Source organism: Colias philodice, chromosome 14 (genome assembly GCF_061535455.1).
Source record: "Colias philodice isolate Cphi_HAF_F1 chromosome 14, ilColPhil1 Martin Lab GWU primary, whole genome shotgun sequence".
NCBI classification, from domain to species: domain Eukaryota; kingdom Metazoa; phylum Arthropoda; class Insecta; order Lepidoptera; family Pieridae; genus Colias; species Colias philodice.
Genome location: NC_143099.1, coordinates 11,789,359 through 11,811,951, shown reverse-complemented (window position 1 = coordinate 11,811,951; position 22,593 = coordinate 11,789,359). Strand labels below are relative to the sequence as shown.

General features: G+C 34.0%; 1 protein-coding gene across 1 annotated transcript; it reads right to left on the bottom strand.

Annotated features, from left to right (window-relative positions):
* Positions 1–5,387: 5,387 nt before the first annotated feature.
* On the bottom strand, positions 5,388–17,712 carry LOC149483095 (organic cation transporter protein-like). Its single transcript, XM_089703168.1, has 7 exons — positions 17,446–17,712; positions 12,856–13,057; positions 12,375–12,475; positions 11,319–11,473; positions 10,447–11,073; positions 9,983–10,164; positions 5,388–6,788 (listed from the first exon to the last, which is right to left on the bottom strand). Exons 1-7 carry the CDS (start codon positions 17,604–17,606, stop codon positions 6,609–6,611), a joined length of 1,608 nt encoding a protein of 535 aa, XP_089559294.1. The 5' UTR covers positions 17,607–17,712; the 3' UTR covers positions 5,388–6,608.
* Positions 17,713–22,593: the final 4,881 nt, after the last annotated feature.

Here is a 22,593-nt window from a genome sequence, read left to right as displayed (position 1 = left end):
GTCTTTTTAAAAAACGTCCTTCGGTCCGTCGAAATTTGAGTATCTAGTATGTGGTGGTAATACATATTATGAATTTGAAGCGTTTGTTTTCTCTATTATAATATTTGGAAAGAGCTGTAAATAAAACAATAAATATGTGTGTGTTAGATAGCTCATTTATGGAGGAATCCTAGAAGCCTTACTATAGAAGCTATATAAAATCGCTTTGAACAATAGAAGTGGAACATCAATAAACGATACATATTTTAAAAAAATCTCTTTCGGGACAGAGAAAGTTGCTTTACCATCATGACATTCGTCTAATTATTATCAATACGAAAGTCAATACGAAATATTATCAATAAGATGGATCTCAGAAATCCTATGTCTAGACATAATTATTGATATCAATCAAATTTATCAAAATGAGTCGATTGAGAATATACGAAATCTTGATAATGGCACATTTATTACAAAATGGGTTTCCCTATTGCACGCCTCATAAGCGAAGCGTTGAGGTGGGTACTACTGTCACTTCGCGCAAAACATCTGATTTTTCAAACTTAAAATGTCTTTATGTATCATACATTGCACTTGTAAGATAATACATACACACACATATTAAGAAAAAACACTATTTTTAACGTTCATGATATTTTTGATGTCATTTTTGTTATTTAAACTAGTTAAAAAACAGTTTAAAAAAGTTCTGTCTTGGACGTCCGTGTGTCTGTATGTGCGGATCCTTTTTCTTGTTAACACGATAGCGACCGAAATACTTAACTAATCGAGTCTTTTTTTTTCTCTTACGCTTGAGTATGCTCAGGAATAGAACCCTTTCATTTTTCAGGGTCTGATTCGATGTGGTTTAATTGTTATTAAATAAACAAAAATAATAATTAATAAATATTTATTAAAAAAAAATTATGAGGCGTGCACTTTTGGATTTTCCAAATTATTTTTATATCTTACTAGTGGTCCGCCCCGGCTTCGCCCGTGGTACCTACATGTTTAAACTATCCTATCTCTCAAGTTGGATCGAACTGCACATGGTGTGCGAATTTTATTATAATCGGTTAAGTGGTTTAGGAGTCCATTGAGGACAAACATTGTGACACGAGATTTATATACATAATTATGTATATTAAGATGCACATACTAGCTTCCGCCCGCGGCTTCGCCCGCGTGGTGTTTTGATAAAAGGTAGCCATGTTCTTTCTCAGGGTCTAAAGCTGATTGTCTGTGCCAAATTTCATCAAAATCGGTTGAGAGATTTAAGCGGGAAAGCGTAACAGACAGACAGATAAAGTTACTTTCACTTAATATTACCTAGTAGGGATGGGTTTTCCTAACTTATAGACTATCTATTTAATTGTAAATATAAAGTCCAATCTACTATAATCAGTGCTGTTCAGGTGTTAAAGCCCGACAGCATGGCTGAGTCTGACGCGATTGCCATGTAAATTCTCTATTTTTTTAGTAATGTAAGTAGTTGTTAAGTGTGTGTAACTTGTGGCAATAAATATTTTTTCTTTCTTTCTTTCTGTCATAATGTCTAGACTTAGATCAAATGTAATGTATTACGTATATATTATATACCAACGCAAATTGATACTTTTTCCAAATAGGTAGGTACCTACCTATTAACTTACAAAAACATGTCAGCATTATGAAGCGTTTATTCAGTTATAAAATTTTATTGTTTTATTTCGCCCAAATAAATCATACAATACCTTTTATCTACATATTCAGGTATGCATTGAAAAACAATTTTGGTCTTAAAAACGTTTTCAGAGGTTTTCGTTTCTACTATAAGGTACTTAATGCAGAGTTAGACTTTTAAATAACTAGGTATTTTTTATTTCACATAAGCGCAAGAAAGATACAATCAAAATAATCTTTCCTCCTTATCCTACTAATATTATAAATGCAAAAGTTTGTGAGGATGTGTGTGTGTGTGTGTTTGTTACTCTTTCACGCAAATACTGCTGAACTGATCACAATGAAATTTAGCACACGTATAGAGGGTAACTTAGGTTTAATTCCCGGAAATCCCACGGGAACGCGAACCTTGCGGGTTTTCCTTTGAAAACGCGGGCGAAGCCGCGGGCGGAAATCTAGTAGTATTGTTATATATGTTAGTACTATTATATGTTAGGTTTTCAATTACGATGGAAATCAATAATCTGGTTCCGAGTTTGTTTATCATATATCTATACTACCTAATATTATAAAGCTGAAGAGTTTGTTTGTTTGAACGCACTAATCTCGGGAACTACTAGTCCGATTTGAAAAATTATTTCGGTGTTAGATAGCCCATTTATCGAGGAAGGTTATAGGCTATATTTCATCACGCTTCGGGCAACAGGAGTGGAGCCACGGGGGTGAAACCGCGCGGAGCAGCTAGTAACTAATAAAATTCGTCACGAATTAACAAAGTAGGTATAGTAAGTTGATATCTAATCCACTTGCACTGAAAGAAAAACAATCAGTGAAATGAAAATGGAAAATGCCTCTGCCATATAAACTCACCATAAAACGATTGTTTTGGATAAGATAAAAGCAAATACAATCAATTTTATTATTAGGTATTTTACTATAGGTATAAATTGTAAATATTTTAATTATTAGTGTTATATAAATTAGTGTGAACCTAAAAAAACAGTTTATAACTATATTAGGAACCTGGGTCATTAAATTTATGTAGCAAATTATGATGGAAAATAATCGATTTATTTATTTATTTATTAATTCGTCGCGGATTAATGCTTGTAACAATTAAAGATGAATGGTAAGTAATTTGTGAAAAATATCTAATCTATTCTTATCTCACTAGAATTTACTACTGAAGCCAAAGCTAAATCCTAAAAACAAATAACACATTATTCCAAAAATAACACAATAAAAAGAGTCGAGACGCGAATATTTCAGTAAGGATTTACACAGAGTTTCATAAAACCATTATAAAACTTATATAAAAAATGTACTAGTTCAGAGAGCGTACTACAGTATTCAGGAATATATGGACGATAAAGACCCATGGAGGGTTATCGCGTAAAAACCACAGGACAGTTCTTTGGCATATTATGATATATTATGTAGTTAGATATAAGTTACATATTATGTAATATTGACATAATTTAAAAGAGCAACTATGGAGTTTCTTGCCGATTTTTCTCCATAGATACTGCTTTCCGAATCAGTGGTAAATGTTAAAAATACTCATGTAATGACGATTCGAAAGTGCTACTAAATAGTAGTCTAATTGAATAAATGAATGTTTGAGTTTGAGTATGTTTGAGTTTAAGTAGGACAATAAAAATGTAGACCCTATCTTGTACATACTTGTGATAAGCTTGTGATTATAACAAGGTGTTAATTGCACTTGAAAATCCCCTCGCTACTGTCGGTAGTATAAGTGTAGGTACCTGTGGTAGGTACTCACGGACAAAACACTTATAATGAATGCAATTGTGACCTATTAAGTTGATCTTAATGTACGAGTGCAATTATTTGTTTATGTTAATAATCCTCTTCTGACCGAATCTTGTTTGATAGTAAAATATAAGAGAACTTCATTTATTGTAAGTCTGATCGATTAAGGAAATAATTATGTTTCTTGTTAATATGTTTGTTTTAACTAGTTAGTATTCTTTAAGAAGTACTTTGGAATCCTTACAAATGTTGACGAAGTAAACTCTGCTCTTTTACGCATATCCAATTGGTTTAATACTAATAATTTACTATACAAAAAAACAAATTGTGTATAATTTATCCTCCCAAATGTAAAAAAGGTGAAAAGGAATATTATTTTAAACGGGGAGGTATTATACCCTGTGGAATCGACTGTTTTTCTTGGTTTGACATTAGATGAGAAGCTTCAATGGGGGGCCCATGTTACCACCACCGCTGCTAAGCTCAGCTCAGCTGCATATGCAGTTAGAAGAATAAGGCATCTCACCGATGAAGAAACGGCTAGATTGGTTTACTTTAGCTACTTTCATAGCATAATGTCCTATGGAATTCTGCTATGGGGCAGGGCTGCAGATATAGAAACTATATTTATATTACAGAAAAGAGCCATACGCTCTATATATAATTTGCGTGCTCGAGACTCACTAAGAGATCTCTTTAAGAATACTGGTATCCTTACTGTACCGTCGCAGTATATATTTAATAATATTTTATATGTACATAATAACGCTCACTTACACACAAAAGTCGGAGATAGACATTGTTATGACACAAGAAATAGAAATAAAATTGAAATGCAATTTTTCCGGCTAGCTAAAGTTAAAAATTCATTTATGGGTCAAGGTATACGCTTTTACAACAGAATTCCTCATAATATTAAAGAGTTTAGTAGTTCTAAATTTAAAACTTATATAAAAAATGTACTAGTCTATTACAGTATTAAGGAATATATGGACGATAAAAACCCATGGAGGGTTGTCGCGTAAAAACCACAGGACAGTTATTTGGTATATTATGTTAATATAATTATTATGATGTTACATATGTAATTTGTAAAATTGTAAAACTGATATGATTAAAAAGAGCAACTATGGAGTTTCTTGCCGATTCTTCTCCGTAGATACTGCTTTCCGAATCGGTGGTAAATGTTAAAAATATGTACCTAATGACGTTTCAAAAGTGCTTCTAGAAGAAGTCTAATTGAATAAATAAATGTTTGAGTTTGAGTTTGAGTTTATAATATTTTTTATGTGTTATAGCAGCAGTGTACAGAAAAATATAACTGAAAACACCGGGGCGAAAATTTGCTCTGATAAAAGTAGAGGGTTGTGTAAAAACCTGTTTTCTATATTATGTTAGATACTGAAAATTTATATTTTTCACAATTTTTCCTTTATCTGTGCTATAAGATGTTGCTACATAGTTACCATAATTTCAAGATAAAATATGTTCACAAGAAGTATCCTGTAAGTTTTGATTCGCCCACGAATGTCGAAATTTGAGAAATTTTTCAGCATAAACCGGCTGTTAGACCGGACTCTCAGTGGAGTTTCGTTTGCAAAAATAGCGGTCCTAAATCTGACTTCTGATATATATTGTATAGATCCCAGACATCCTATAGACAGATGTTGCCAACCAGTTTTGTGGCCCCCCTCCCCCCACCCCGGTAATTAAATATGGCATAAATTTTAGCTTTATACCTCCAAGAATTCCTGAAAATAATGGTCTTGAAGGACAGACAGACCGACAGAAGGACAACGAAGTGATCTTTCCCTTTCTCCCTCGTGAAGTTCATTAACGTATTTCTGCTTTTAAACAGTAGGTAGATCAGTGTAATTTGCTATAAATTTCCGATTAAAATCGTATTATTCACATAAATAAAACAACAAACTCTTATAACAATCATATTTATTATCTTAACATTATCCATGCGTCATAATAGATACACAACAATTATTAACATTAAGATATACAATTACAAAATAGTGACATGGTTTTCTCAATTTGAGAAGGATTTAAACTAGAATATAATATTAATTTGAAACTATATTTACATATAATTGAAGGGGACATATCCAAATGTTACTTCACATTCTTTAGAATTGTCCAAGGGACTTAAGCCGATTTCTTTGCTTATTCGGGACGCATTGAATCATTAGGCATCCATTTACTTACATCAGTTATTTAATTATTTTCTCTCTCTAAGTGGCAATACATAATATATAAACATCTAGCCCCATCTATCAGGAGTTTGTTACAACATATTTTTGACGAATGATGATGCCCTCTTGGCCAACATTTATTGTCTTAATCTTGAGCAGGGTGCATGCCCTAAGTAACTACACTTAAATAAAGATCTTCAAGAAACGAGAGTTTTGAATTTTGATCTTTCTCATATGCAAACGACAATTTGCATTGCTTAAGTTTTAACATAAATAATTCAAAAAAGTTGTGTTGATAAAATTATTGTATTTAAATGCGTTAAATATTCTACAATAATTAAACGCTAAAATAAACAATATGTTCTTAATTACAATTATCTAGTTATGCACTAATTCATAAAGTAAGGTCTTGCGAGGTCGTCTGCATGGGTTTTCTTTATAATTCATATAACGATAGCTATACTAGTATATCTTCTTACAAATCATATTCTATTAGTTAGGGAACCATGTTTCCAAGAATTTGCCATGATCGAACACGCATTGATATGATACATTGTTAATCTCAAGATTTACCTTTCCATTGTCATTTCTGACAGGATATTTTGCTCTTCAGTTTTACTCCAACGTAGCCTGAAGGTATTAAGGAATTTATATATTTCAAGCATTTATTTAACGTTTCAGCGCCAGTTTTTCATATCCAGTTTGTTTTAAAACTTTCTTCTTGTCTGGCGCAACAAAATCAGCAAATTCGTGTATGAATGGAAGATAACTTCCTTTCATACATTCTCACATAGGCACGAAGTAGACTCATATCCTACTTCATTAACACCGAAAACTGCATATTCAATATAACGATATTTTCCTATGAAATAAAGTCACAGAACATAATATTTGACCTGAACACTTTGCTTTGCAGTTTGCCTACATTAGGCAATATTTATACAAGTCCAGCTTAGCATAAGCACTATATTTGCCTTAAAACCCAAACTAACACTAATCCACTATAATGTCTGTAGTTTTCTTAGATCTTGGTGCAACAGCAATGCCTTCAGCCTGCTTCACTGTATCTGGTAGTTGGATGTGCAGCGTCTCCGGTGTGAGCAGCATGAGGAGACCAGCAATGGCCGCCATTATACCAAATAAAAGATACGGCAGGGACTCCATGTACGCCATCTGAAAGGATATTGAACCAATTTAGTAATAGCACATGTTTTCGCTCATAATTCAGATTATCACGACGCGACGCAGCGTGTACAAATACAATCTATCATTTTTAACTCCCCATTTCGCATTTTATCCTCTTATAATGCAGCATTTTTTTACCAACTGATTTTACCTATTATACAAAATACATCATTATGAGATGACTAGTAGGTATTTCTTTCCTTAGACGACTAAGGAAAGAAAGGCATATAATGTATTATATTTAGATAAACTAGGCAATTTAGATTTATGAGCTGGAATTAGTAATATAATCGACTAGCGATCCGCCCCGGCTTCGCCCGTGGTACATATTTCGCAATAAAAGGTAGCCTATGTTCTTCCTAAGGGTCTAAAGATTGTCTGTGCCAAATTTAATCAAAATCGGTCCAGTAGTTTATGCGTGAGAACCATACCTACATCTTCTTATCTCTTATATATGTTACGGCTAAAGGTAGGTGAGAACATAAACTTAAGATTAGCCGGCTAAACTTAGGTTTATTTTCGACGAGGTGTTAATGTTAGTTTGTTCTATCTTTAGCCGGCTAAACTTAAGTGTAACCGCAGGCCCGTGGCTAAAAATGTCGGGGTGGGTAGATTTGGTTACTATAATACATGTAAGGAACAGGGCGAGTGTTTTCTGGCACTTCGCCGGCTGCTGCCGCAGCACGCTCGCTGCGCTCGCTCGGCTCGTGCGGGTCTTAAGAGTTCTAACCTAACCTAACCTAGCCACCAGCTTTCTGCCCTGAGTCGGGGTGGGTAGATTTGGTTACTATAATACATGTAAGGAACAGGGCGAGTGTTTTCTGGCACTGTGCGGGCCCCTCAAGCCCTCCACCGGCCCGGCGCTAACCAAATCTACCCACCCCGACATTTTTAGCCACGGGCCTGCGGTTACACTTAAGTTTAGCCGGCTAAAGATAGAACAAACTAACATTAACACCTCGTCGAAAATAAACCTAAGTTTAGCCGGCTAATCTTAAGTTTATGTTCTCACCTACCTTTAGCCGTGACATATATAAAAATGAATCGCAAAATATGTTGGTAAGCGCATAACTCGAGAATGGCTGAACCGATTTCGATAATTCTTTTTTTATTATATTCCTTGAAGTACGAGGATGGTTCTTATGTAGAGAAAACGTAAATATTATGTACCACGGGCGAAGCCAGGGCGGACCGCTAGTACATATATAAAAATGAATCGCAAAATGTGTTGGTAAGCGCATAACTCGAGAACGGCTGAACCGATTTCGATAATTCTTTTTTTATTATATTCCTTGAAGTACGAGGAGGTTCTTATGTAGAGAAAACGTAAATACAATGTACCACGGGCGAAGCCGGGGCGGACCGCTAGTACATACATAATTACAAACCTTTCCTCTTTATAATATTATTATTAGTATAGATTAACCTAAAACCTTTACGGGTCATAAATTAATCAAACCGAATTAAAATCTACCAGATTAAAAGATAACTTTAATATTTCTATCAAATAAGATTTACTACTTGGCACGTGCTTATAATAAAATGATTGCTTTTTTTTTTTTTTTTTTTTTTGTGTGGTGTCTCTCAATGTTAGCCAGATTGCAAAACTATGATAAGGAAAGCTTATACATAATAGGTACGCAAAAAAATGCTCGATAATTAATATTTTATCTTTTAAGGCCGTGTACGCGGTCCGTGCGCTGTTTGGCTCAAATATGTGATTTTTCAAACCAGATTGTCCATCAACCACTTATCTTACAAACATATGAATTACTAATAATTTTAGGAAATTTTATTGTCTATGTAGTTAGTTAAGAGTTTTTTTCAATTAATACAGTATTTCTGAATACCATCAAGATAACTGAGCCGATGATTACTTGATTTCACTTTTAGTGTCAATTTCGAAGCTAAAAATATCTGAAATTGCTGACAGATCTAACACACAATTATTTTTAACTAACTGCAAAGATCCTTATTAAAATAGTTAGTTAAAAGATTTTTTTATTTTGGACTCCTAACTTACGAAATTAAAATCCGAACAATGTGAATTTTTTTAGAAATTATAGTCGACAAAATGATTATTTTCACCAAGATATTTGACTTTATTGAATATAATTTATACATATTGCAATAAAAGAATGTCTTACTTATAAGATAAAATTTAAAAAATCAACTAAGGTACCACTATTATTTTTCTACAATTTTTTTTAAAGTACTATAAAACACTGCGCGTGACCCGATTAAAATCAGTCGGCAGCGAGCCTTTCCAGAGAGAGGACATGTTGCTCGGCGCTCTCCTGTGGACCTATGCTGTTCATAGTAAAAGGATAGCGCAAGCCGCGATCTATCGTAATAGATCGCGGAGTTTTTGACTTGCGTTAAATAGAATATGCGCTCTTAAGACATATTATAGCGAACTGAAGCTACAGTTACTAAGATTAATATATGAGATATTACGAATTACGGAATTACCTACACGATAACTGCGCCTATTACTAAATAACTAAAAACAAAATATAACAACAACAAAATCATCCAGATATCGTCAAACCTACACTTTTGTCAAACACTTTAAAATACAAATCAACATTTCCCAAACTTCCAGGCTTGAAAACTACAGAGACTAACATTCAATATCATATGCACTTACTACCAAACCTCTACAAACACCCAAAAATCTACAAGACAATGAACAATCTACAAGACAATGTGAATACACGCGTCAAACCAGTAGTGGAGTGAGAGGTGCGCAGGTCGAACCAAGGCGACCGATTGCAGAACACACGCTCATCATAGAATGTCTTGCTTGCGTAGGGAACAACTCGATGGTGTAAATGTAGATGGACGCAAACACCATACTGATGCAGCACTTGCCGACCATCGTGAGGCATGTTGTCATAGTGCCTGGAGATGTTATTTGTTAACGCTTGTCTAGAGATTGCTATTGATAGTTGTGTTTGCAGATTTGTCTAATGGCGTTTGATTGTAATTAGACAGCTATGAAATACATGTACAACATCTTTTTCCCATATGAATCCTGCATAAACTAAAAACGGCATCGTCAATGATGTTTAAACCTACTGAGCCTATAATAATTTCATAAAGTCGAAAGATACTAAAGTAGTCTATGTTGCAGTTGTAAACATAGACTAATTTAGCATCATAATTTAAAAAATACAAACCAATAGGGGCGTTTGTGGTGCAATCACTTGACCGATTCTTCCGGCCATGGAACATAGAGCTACCAGCGAGTGACGAACAGACGTGGGGTATAGCTCTGAGGTGTAAATGTAGATGCTACTGAATGCCATACTGATAGATAACTTGCCCAGCAAGTTCAAACACGTTTGCAGCCACTGCAAATCTGAAAAGTAACGCTAAGGTCTACATAACTGCTTATGACTACTGCCTAATCTACTTCTACAGGCTAATTTTCATGTTTCAGCTACCTTAGTACATGATTATAATAATTAATCTAAGGTATGTAACAAAATTCGCAAAATACCAATTAATCTGATACTACACTAATTAATAATGAGATTACATGACGACTTTGCACTAATTTCAATGAATTGTAGATAAAAATTTAAGATATACGTGTTACAACTGTACGACACAAGGTATTTTAAAGTTCAAAGTAACTTACGTGTGGGAATGAAAGGTAATCCGAAAAGTGATAATCCGCACACGAAGAATGAAGTCATAATGGACGCTTTGCGTCCGAAGCGGTCCAACGTTAACACGCTTAAACAGTATCCTGGTATCTCCACTAACGCGGTAAGAATATAGTTCACGTAGCTGTTACCACCGAGAGACACTGAGTTTATAGACAGCCCATAGTAAATAAACGTCACAGTGATCCACCAAAACGCACATATAAACAATCTGGATATTAACACTCGCGATCTCAACACTTGCAACACGAGAGATTCTTTATTCTGCTCCACCGACGTGTCTTCCAATTGTGTTGTCTCGTCCGTTAATTGTTTGATGGTCTCCGGCGACAACTTTCTCTTGTTTATTTCTGCAGCTTTGAAAATAATTTTTGCCGCTTCCTTCTTCCTGCCCTTGCTGAGCAGCCATCGAACACTCTCTTCTATTACGAAGCAGTAGAGTATAAAAATGAATGAAGGTGCGTATATGATCCTGGTTAGCGTCCTCCACTCGGGAACGGCCCACGCGACCAGCGCCACGAGCGCCTGACCGAGAGCGAACGTGCAGGATATTATGTTACCACCAAGCACTCTGCGATTTATGCCGACCATTTCCAACGCTGAAAAAACGATAACATATTGTTTAATTTCATGTAATAAGTTAAAAGTTAAAGTCAAATTTATTTATATCGACACATAAATATATAAAGAATAGTAATGATAAGGAAAAAGGTAAGGGAAATAGTGTAAACGTTAGCAGGAACCTAACTTTCATTTTTTCGTAAATAGGTGCTGATAAAATTGACCACACAAGTAATTTACCAACAAAATTCACTACTCAAACATGTTTCAAGCAGTTTATTACCAAGAATAAAACCAGAGCTGTAGACACCGGAGCCAACGATAGCCTCTAACAGCTCGAAGATAATATACATGACGTAGGACGTAGAGAAGGAGCGGATGACTCCCATGATGGCTGGAGCAACCGCCGTTAGGATGAAGGCGACGCGACGCCCGAAACTGAAAGTAATGTAAAAATACCAACTATGTAAAAATACGCAATTCAAAGTAGTTTACTACAAAATAAGTTATGTGAAGGCTATGCATTTATTTATATTACCTTTACGACTTTTTCCGTGATAAAAATAAACCTAAACCATATAATACCATCAACTAGCTATGGGTCATTGAAAGTAAAAAAATAATCGTATATAAGATGCTTGAATGCGTGACAGGTCTACTAACCAACCTTTGAGAAATATGTATCCTGATTATGAATATGAACTTTCTTATAAATGCAATGGACAAATACTTAATAAATAAATAAATAAATCAAAAAGAAGTAAATTACCTAATACTTGAAAATTTGCAAGTATAAAATTCCGTAAGGTGTCCACATTGTTAATTCTATAGTAAAATCAAATAATTTGGAAGATCCAAAAGTGCACGCCTCATAATTTTTTTTAATAATTATTTATTAATTATTATTTTTGTTTATTTAATAACAATTAAACCACATCGAATCAGACCCTGAAAAATGAAAGGGTTCTATTCCTGAGCATACTCAAGCGTAAGAGAAAAAAAAGACTCGATAAGTAAAGTATTTCGGTCGCTATCGTGTTAACAAGAAAATCCTCCGCACATACAGACACACGGACGTCCAAGACAGAACTTTTTTAAACTGTTTTTTAACTAGTTTAAATAACAAAAATGACATCAAAAATATCATGAATGTTAAAAATAGTGTTTTTTCTTAATATGTGTGTGTATGTATTATCTTACAAGTGCAATGTATGATACATAAAGACATTTTAAGTTTGAAAAATCAGATGTTTTGCGCGAAGTGACAGTAGTACCCACCTCAACGCTTCGCTTATGAGGCGATTTTTATTTAAAGTAGAATCAGATAATTGACACAAACCTATCAGATATGTAGGCAGTGAGCGGCAGCGCGAAGAAGATACCAGCGCTGTGAATCGTGCCCACCAGAGTGCGCTTCCACTCCTCGCAGGCCAGGTCGAACTGGAAACATAGAATATTTCTGTTAAATGACTTTTTTATTATAACAGTGCCCACGATACAGGCTTGCCTAGTGTGGGTACTATAGGTAATCCTTTATAATAAACCTAGTGTGTGTAAAACGTGTAACATAAACGTATAACGAAATGTAACTGTGTACAAACATATTATGGTTTTTAAATAAATATATTTTAAATTTTTTAACGATTATGCTTTGAAATTTAGGTAATTACAACAGGGTACGTATCAAATAATGTAAATGTTCAACTTTCAATAAGTTACAAGACATTTTTTCAGCCTCTTACGACTCATTGATGACAGTGTCTTCATTTCAATCATCAATATCTATCTATACAACTAATTCATAAAATTCCTCAACTTACACTAGCCACGATAGTGTTATTATGCTCGTATATCCAGCTATCACACCGCTCTGTGTCCGTGGGGTGAAACGCGTCGGGGGTGCAGCTGCCCCCCACGGTGACGTAGCGCTCGCATCGACCCCCGCCGTCGGGGAGCGCAAAGCCCCCCCACCCGTTTGTGTCGAACTTTGGGGGGGATGACTCGCATAGCGGTACCCTGCATCTGTAATAAACAAATATAATATAAGTAAATTTGTAAAATAAAAAAAATGAAAGATATCTTTGAAAAAGGCTCATCATAGATTATGTTTTAAAAAAAACTTTTGAGATAGCAAATGATTATAATAATAATATGTAAATAGAGTAAGATACAGGGAATTTTTTGCCAAAGGTTCAATTGTGTGGTCGCTTCAGGGTTGTCTGTATTTTATTTACATTTCAAACGTTGCCTTCATACCAATATTTTATAAATTTCATGCAGACCATTCATATAAGTTAATTGTATAAATATATTATGTACCTATATGCGAATTGTAAAAAAACATAAAAGTATTAACTATAACAAGCAATCTTTTAATTTCTTCGCAAAGGTACAATTATTATTGTGCGTAGACAATAAATAGGAACAGGAAGCATAAATAAATGATAGCATTGTCTTCCTATTTACACCATGCTTGTTTAGGAGTGACGCACAGACATCCAAAAACGAAACCATATTAACAGAAAGGATAACCATCATTAAAGTATTCATATCACATCTGAAGGAAACAGCTTGTGTGCCAAGGGCGAGCTAGTTGCTCTGATTGACTTATTTATCTCCATTCAAAAGCCACTTAGGATTCCCGTGCAAGTAGTCGTTGCAAGTAATAAGGTCCATTTACAATTGTAATAATAAGAAGTTACTTGCGACAAATTTTCGGACGTAGATTTAATAGGAGATGAAGCAACAGCGTAGAACACGTCTTGTAGTACATTGTATAGCAAATACACAGTTGGTATGCGTGGTAAGGTGGCTTCATTTGGTTTAAATGTGGGTTACTGTGAAGCCCCTATAGGATATCATAAACCTTTTTTCATAAAACCGACAAAGGAATGATAACAAAGTACAATAGATCTTTCACAACTTCTTATATACATATATTCTATTCTATACTAATATTATGAAGCTGAAGAGTTTGTTTGTTTGAACGCGCTAATCTCAGGCGAATTACTGGTCCGATTGAAAAATTATTTCGGTATTAAATAGCCCATTTATTGAGGAAGGCATATCATCACGCTAAGACCCACAGGAGTGGAGCAACGCGGGTAAAACCGCAGGGCACAGCTAGTGTAAAATATTTGGAATATTATACTACCCCAGTCATAAGCTCATTCCAACGATCTTTCCTAACAATATTTACAACAACTATATTAAGAAAAAATTAACCTCTAATTATTGCGCTTTTCAAATCAGATTAAACAATATTTGTATAGGATCTGTTATCAATCATTACTCCCCGACTATTCTACTATCAACACATTGTACAGTAGCTGCGTGTTTAATAAATAATTACGTATACATAATCTATATAATCCTATCGATAACATGTCCAATATCGTTGGTCCATCTACTTCGATGTACTTACTATATTTATACGTATATCATCAGTACTAATACCGCCATAAATTAAATACCTAATAATGCCCAAACTTCATTAGATCGTGGTGGGATTATCGGTTATTTTTCCGCGTGAATAACAACCAATTTCGCGTGGCGTCATTGTTATTAATTCATATAGTACTTATGGTATTAGTTATATCGACACAAGTTAAATTAGAGATTTTGTAAGTCCCCAATGTAAATACGTATATGTATTAATTGAAATATTATATAACGAAGCCACCGTAGCATTGTAGGTATTACGCAATATAATATTACGCTCTAATAAAAAAATTACACTATATTCAATATTACTACGTAACTAATTATATTATTTACTGGTAACTGAAGTAAGCAATAAAAGCCCTGGTAATTTAAATGCATTAGTTTATTAGTCTTTCTCTCTGTTTTTTTTTAGCCTGAAATACCGAACGAATATAAGGTAGGTACCTACGTTTATAGTTAAGTAAAGAAAAGCCAATCTACTTACATAATATTATTCTTTTCAAAACTTCGGTATTATAAATTTCCCCTTAGGTATTATAAAATCCATATTTTTATCTACAAAGAGATACCTACATAGGTACACGCTTAGTATAGTTGATACATAAATAAATACGTACCTATAGCTATCTATGTATCATACAAAGTACAAACATAAGGATATTTTATCTCCATCCATGCCCAGGAACTTTACCAGGAACATAACCCCCCTTCTGGTGAAGTCGGATAAATAATAATTACCTACCTAATGTGAAATAATTTATTCAAATGGAACAGATTTCACGCTCAGCCGACTGCAACACCAATGAATGAAGTTCCTCATCAATTAACTTTTAATTCATGTAAAAACCTGGGAACAGCGCGACGATAATGTAAAAAATCAAAATAAATAAGAATGAAACGAATTGTGACCTAAATCTTTGATTTTTATTGAAAAAAACAATTAAACGGGTAAAACCGCGGGGCACAGCTAGTTTTTTTTGTAACTATGATCTACTAGCTGCGCCCCGCGGTTTCACCCGCGTGGCTCCGCTCCTGTCGGTTTTAACGTGATGATAATATATGCATCTCTCGATGAATGGCCTAACACCGAAATAGTTTTTCAAAACGGACCAGTAGTTTCTGAGATTAGCGCGTTCAAACAAACTCTACAGCATTATAATATTAATAAAGTATAGATTTATTTTTGGACCACCCGGGCCCCCTGCATATTATTCAAAACGAAATACGCTTCCATAAAATATGATATAAGTACCTAGGTAAGTACATTGTAAATTCTATGAAGAAATAAATTAATTAATTAATTAATTAATAATTAACTGAAAATATGTTATTATTTCCTACAAATTCACAAAAATATACAGACTGGATAAATACCTTAATTATAATACCTAAGTTATTTGAACAGCTTTTCGCGAATTTTTTACAACAATGTAATATTTGGTACACGCTAAATACCAAATACCTACTACCTAAGCTACTGTATTATAATTAAAACTGTCTGTGCCCCGCAGTTTTACACGCATTGCTCTGCTGCTATTGGTCTTAGCATGATGATATACCTAATATTATAGATATAGCCTTCCTTAATAAATGGACTATCTAACAGTGAAATAATTTTTCAAATGGACACGTGGTTCCTGAGATTAGTGCGTTGAAGCATGGACCAATATATATTGGTCCATAGTTGAAGTAACAAACTAGCATCCGCATGGTTTTTTTTGATAAAAGGTAGCCTATTTTTTTTCTCAGGGTTTAAGGAGTGCCTGTGCCAAATTTCATCAAAATTGGTTGAGAGGTTTAAGCGGAAAAGCGTAACAGACAGACATACAGACAGAGTTACTTTTCGCATTTATAGTAAGGATAGTATAGATGTGTACTATGTATATTGTGATTAGGTTTACGTTCAACATAACATATTAGATTGTTATTAGTTAATTGATTCACAAATCACAGTTTATGTACTAAATTATAGACAAAGTCATTTAATACACTAATGTTTTGTTATGTCTAGAATTCGACTTTTACGCGGATATCTAATATGTTATTCAAAGTGACCCAAGAAGTACTGAAGCCAGGAGTCTACCTCATGGGGGTGATTCGGATAGCCCTCTAGGTCCTCTACCTCCTGGCTTCAGTATATCCATACATCTTGGGACATCCTGTTTATGACACACAGTTTAATTTTAAATAAATGCAACTTTTGATAAATAATATTTATTTATTTTATTTACTTACTCACTATGTATAAGATATAATTATCAGTTGCTCCCTTGCATAGAAACATTGATTTCAATTTTCTTTAGCTTTATTTTAAGGAGATGTCACCATGATGTTAACTTTCAGATAAAGGAATGTTTGTGTTTTATAAATGACTACGGCTTGGCTAATTTGATAAATTGTAAAATTGAACTGATAGCAAACTACTTACCTACAATCGGAATAATTACATCGTATTATCGACGATTATTCACATGGTCATTGGTCAGATCAATGTTGATAATTTTAATCGAAGTTATCTTATTGCTCTTTCATTTTGGGCATTATTTATATTAAATCCGTATATCCGTAAATTAAATGCGAATCTTATAAATTAATTTATGTTATATTCTCTTTAAATAATCATAAGTTTTACTCCCGAATTCAACACAAAAATATAAGAATAGGTGATATTGACATAATTGTCCGATTAAATAATATTATAAATGAATATAAAAATTATTCATGAAATATTACAAAAATTTGTCAAATAAATAATTTGATATCGCATTAAAATATTAAAAAAATATTTTTTTGGGTTGATTAACTGAACTTAAATTTTGCAGTACCTGCGTAGATCACTATTATCATCATCGTGGTAAACTGCAAATAATTGTATCACATCATACTTAATATTCCTTCGCGTTACATCAAAGAGTTACAAACACACAAAAATACCCACAAACACAAACAATACATTCAAATCCTACCTGTACTCCAAGTTACCCGCTGCAAAAATGTACTGACTGCTGTACACTGCACTAAACGCTATCGGTATCAAAATGAAGCAGTAATTCCGTATCTGATACCAGCCGAACTGGCCCAACTCAAGCAGAATCGAGTCCAAATTCAACACGTCTTTTTTAGACATTTTGTACGCAAATTCAACCCTACAGTGGACACATAGCGCGCGCGACTGCCGCCTCACGTCTGCCCCGATAGCGCTTTAGACGCTGGACTATAATCGAGATTGCTCAAACATCCGATAATTGGACACGATGAGAAAATTGTCACGTGTTGAGTGTTAAGGATTAGCTTAATTTGATGTTTTTTTTTCTCTTTTATGTTGTGGGCGGTGGGCAACGTGCTTCTGATTCGAGGCAAAGGTTAAGTGTCCGTTCCTACGGATTTGTAAATTCAAAATGAACGTAAGTAACTATTTTGAATACAAACTTTATATTAGTATTTTTTTGTGCTATAATGCCTCACTTTATAATGCATGTATTCGTTATTATAAAACACAGGTAATAAATATTATTTGTGCAATCAAAATGAAACAATTCAAGCATATCCAACTAGCAAATATTGTCATCATAAGCTCATAAGCCACCAGCGATTAAAATAATTTATTATTATCAATGACCTAACTTCGATTTCGTTTTGAGAAAATAGGTAATTATTAACAATCCGTAGGTACCTGCTATTGAATGAATAAATTGATTTTTTAATTTTGTTGTGCTTGAAATGGTGAAGGAAAATATTGCGAGGGGATGCGCACGTCCAAGAATCAAAAGTTCGACGATATGGGAAATCTGACAACCCGCACTTGGCCAGAGTCCTTGCAATATAATAATGATGATAATAAATGGTACTGTATGGACATCATAATATGCCTGATTATTATCATCAAAAATAAATAATATGATGAGACTATTTAATATCGTAAAAAACATGATAACAACTAAACAACTGTAACTACCTTAAGGAAAAAATCCATAGGTTTACTAGATTGAAGCAGAATTATAGATAAATTAATATTGCCTAATAATTTAGCTTCATCGATCATGTTTCATTTCACAATAGGTATAAACATTAGATTAAGATAATAAGATTTTTGGCCTTTCCCTGGATTTCATAACCGAAATCTAGGTACTGATTTTTTTAAAGAGAACAAAATTTTATTGGAATTAAAATAGAATCATATTATCTTAGGTATCCTTTTACTAATAACTTCCATAAACATAATGTATACAGTTTTCAGTTGGTTAATAACACTAAAATACTGCGTAGATAATTAGGCTTGCTACGAATTCCACAAATCGTGATAAAATAAATAAATTTCACGGTTGATGCGATGGATTATGATAAAAGGGCACTTTGATTAATTGTATTATTATGAATTTGTAATATATTTTTGATTATTATGTTTTCAAGCCGAAAATGTGTGTTTGTAGTTTTAGACGTAGGTACCTTAACTTTTCAATTTTGTAAAATGTAAGTACCTAAGTTTACATCCATGATTTTTCATATTATTTTTGATAAAGTTTGTAAGCTTTATACCTATACAAAATGAAATAATAACCCTAACCTAATAAACCTAACCGCGCGAATTCGAGCAAAACAGCAGCATTCACTAAGTAGGTATTTACACATACCTAAGGAAGCGAGTTGCATTTTGGGTGCAAAATTGGTACGTAGGTACCAATACATTATTATATTTGTATAACATGCAGGTCAATGATATCAATTATTAATATGATGTCTTTGGACTTGAAAATAAACATAATATACTAAAAATAGATTTTTATATCGAACCAACCTGTAATTAACAGAAGCTGTAGAGAATACCTACCGACCTACGTACGTCGTACTGAGCATTATTTTTGCAGCACTAAATAGAATCACAAGTCAAATCCAGCAGTAAGTTTTCATCTCATATTTACCGAATTAGCCTTCATTATTTTTGTCCAGAACTACGTCATTTAGATTGGCCGCCTCCTTGGTACAGTGGTTGACGCGTGAGCGTAGCACCGAGGGGTCCTGGGTTCGATTCCCGGTGGAGACGAGAAAAAAAAAATGTCTCGGTCTGGCAGGACACAGAAGGCTGTTCACCTACTTTTCCCTAAAGAAAATCGATCAGTGAAACAAATGTATGCATAGGTAATGCATCTGCCCCTTACCCCACTAGGGGACACGGGACTTCACTTTTCGCACGTCATTTAGATCACCCGATGCTCAACATATTATTGTATCTAAAATATTCACTTATACCTACTTGTATTGAAAACTTAGATTGAAAATGTAAACGAGGATCCTCTTAATATTACGTACCTACTTAATATTTTTATACAACTAAAGTTTCAAGAGTAGGTAATATCCGCCTCTCGCGGAAAATTTTTCGCGAGCGCTCTATTTCCATGCGCCTACTAAAAATCATGTGTGATGCATCTGCCCCAAAACAAGATAGGAATATCGTATTTTATACATCTTTATTAATCAGCAACGCTCACTCATCAGTTAGTTTAACAATGTACAATTTAACTGCACTTTTCCGTTTCATTTGAAAAAGTTCCCCTTACCTAAAGTTAGTCTTAAATGTGCACATTTTAACTGCACTTTGCGTTTCATAGGAAAAGGTTCCTCTTACCTAAAGTTAGTCTTAAATGTGCACATTTTAACTGTACTTTGCGTTTCATAGGAAAAGGTTCCTCTTACCTAAAGTTAGTCTTAAAAGTGCAGAAGATGAACTGCGCCTTGTGCATAGCGTGGAAGACGATGGCGAGGAGCACCCAGCGATAGGTGTGGTACTGATAACGGCCGAGCTGGCCGACCTCGCGGAGCACTCTGTCCAGGTCTATGTCACATTGCTTGGGCATTACTAGCTGACCACTTCAGCTATAAACACATCACAACTTAAACTTATGTCTATTAAAGTCTTCCATAAATAATATCCCGAGTAGAAAACACAGGTAAACTAATGTATGTAGACAAGTCTTTCATAAATGAAACAAAGATTACACTGTTTTTTAAATCCATAAGCAGGTTCTTGCCTTGGTATAAAATATCACTACCTTACATTGTACTTTTGGTTAGACAAATATGTTTTTAGGATCAACCAAGAAATCACAACTGACAACACTCAGCAGTATATATTATTTATTTAAAATGTTTAGATAATCGCAAATAAACACGTAAAGGATGAAGAGAAATTGCAAATAACAGCGTCGTAGAATATTATCAACGTCACTCAAAATATTTTCCAAATCTGTCAGTTCAGGGAGATATAGACGAAAATATATCTGTTTACCATAGTTTATAATTTCATGCTTGATTTCATGAATAGTGTAAGTCACAGCCCACAGGTGTAAGTACATCAAATATAACATTATACTAGCTGTGCTCCGCAGTTTTACCCGCAGTTCTCCGCTCCTGTTGGTCTTAGCGTGATGATAATATATAGCCTTATAGCCTTCCTCAATAAATGGGCTATCTAACACTGAAATAATTTTTGAAATCGGACCAGTAGTTCCCGAGATTAGAATTAGAGATTAGAATACACGCATACCTACTACATGCATACATTCTGTCCACACTCCACGTTACTATCCTCCTAATTCTTATTTCCATTTAGAATAATTTGAATACGATGAATTTTATGGACATAATAATATGAATAATTCGTGATAATTCTAAAGCAGCTAAATCACAGAACAGTATCTAAACTGAGTTCAGCACAGAGATAGATTACAACTACGATGTTGTGAAAATAATGTTAGGGATGAAAGGATCATATTAAATGATAATTGTAATTTTCTGCATAATCAATATTCAATACTTTTAAACAATTTTTCCCAATATTATTTCCGTAGTGTAATTATTATTACAGGAAAAGACATTATGTAACTACAAAGAAACCATATCTAACTTAAAAACATATCCTGTATCCATATATACATACAAACTTAGATTTATTTTATTTTGTAATCTAAGCATACAAATATGAAATATGAAATAGTAACAGACGACAGTATATCCTAGTGGTACAGACTACAGAGTTACATTACAAAAAGTCTGCGTGTCAAACTGTCGCCACAGACACGTCTTTTTACTCTCCGGGAACCGAACCCATTTCTTATCAGTTTTGTGATCTATCGACTATCACTCGGCTATTATACCAAGCCAATCAATTATTATACTAATGTATTCAAATAAATCCCCTGTAAGGATAGATCCACTTATAGATTACGTAAACAGGATAAGCATTAAGCATGTGGTCCACGGCCGTCACCTTCGCAAGGCTCCCGGCATTTTGCTCATGACATTTCCTTACATAGAATTAATTCTAGGCCAGTTAGTATTTACCTAACTGTTGCTAAATATCCATTATCGTCTGTATTAATTAGCTTTTCCGGTTAATCTCCTCTTTAATTATTGTGTGATTTATCTTATGGGGCAATAGAAACTAATTATTGAAGTTAAGCAAGATGCAGTGTAATAATGATAATAATCAGTTTATTACCTTAATTTATTGCATTTTTTTAGGGAAATTTGCTGCTGCTTACTTCTTACTCCAGTATCGAGATCTAATTCTGTAGAGCTCGTTTCGATTTAACATTGATTAGGTACAATTGGAAACTAAGATAGCGCACCATCGTGCCGTGGATCAAAGTAAAATTCACCTCGGTCCATCTAAGCCAGCTAAGTTCAGCATTGTATCTAGTAAAGATATATTAATATTATCTTAGTAGTTTATCGTGTTTTCAGCTATCGAAACTAATCACTACGGTCTACGAAATACTTATACCTATGCACTTATTCAGATTATCTTGAAAGAAAATTCTACGAATCAGGTTGCGATAATTGGCGGATTTCGTCACGGTCTTCACATGGTAACACAGTGAGATAGATTCACTAAATTACAATAAATTATCCTGCTTTAAGTATTAAGTATTTATGAAAATTATTATTGCTATTAGGATAAGTAAGCCCAATTAAATGAACCACCTGTAATCCTTCGTATTAGTATTAGATAAATTTGAAACGATAAGTATTTTTCCTCTACATCATGACAAAGTGATGATATAAAACTGATTTTCAGACCACCTCACACTAACACGCCACGGCTTTCGTAAAAGATA

What these genes read in the sequence shown, in the direction of transcription:
- LOC149483095 (XM_089703168.1), bottom strand. Translation starts at nt 17,606, where the DNA reads ATGTCTAAAAAAGACGTGTTGAATTTGGACTCGATTCTGCTTGAGTTG. An exon ending in ATAACACTATCGTGGCTAGT is followed by an intron (nt 12,476 to 12,855) that starts GTAAGTTGAGGA and finishes CTATGTTTCCAG; the next exon opens with TTCGACCTGGCCTGCGAGGA. An exon ending in CAGCTCTGGTTTTATTCTTG is followed by an intron (nt 11,074 to 11,318) that starts GTAATAAACTGC and finishes TCGTTTTTTCAG; the next exon opens with CGTTGGAAATGGTCGGCATA.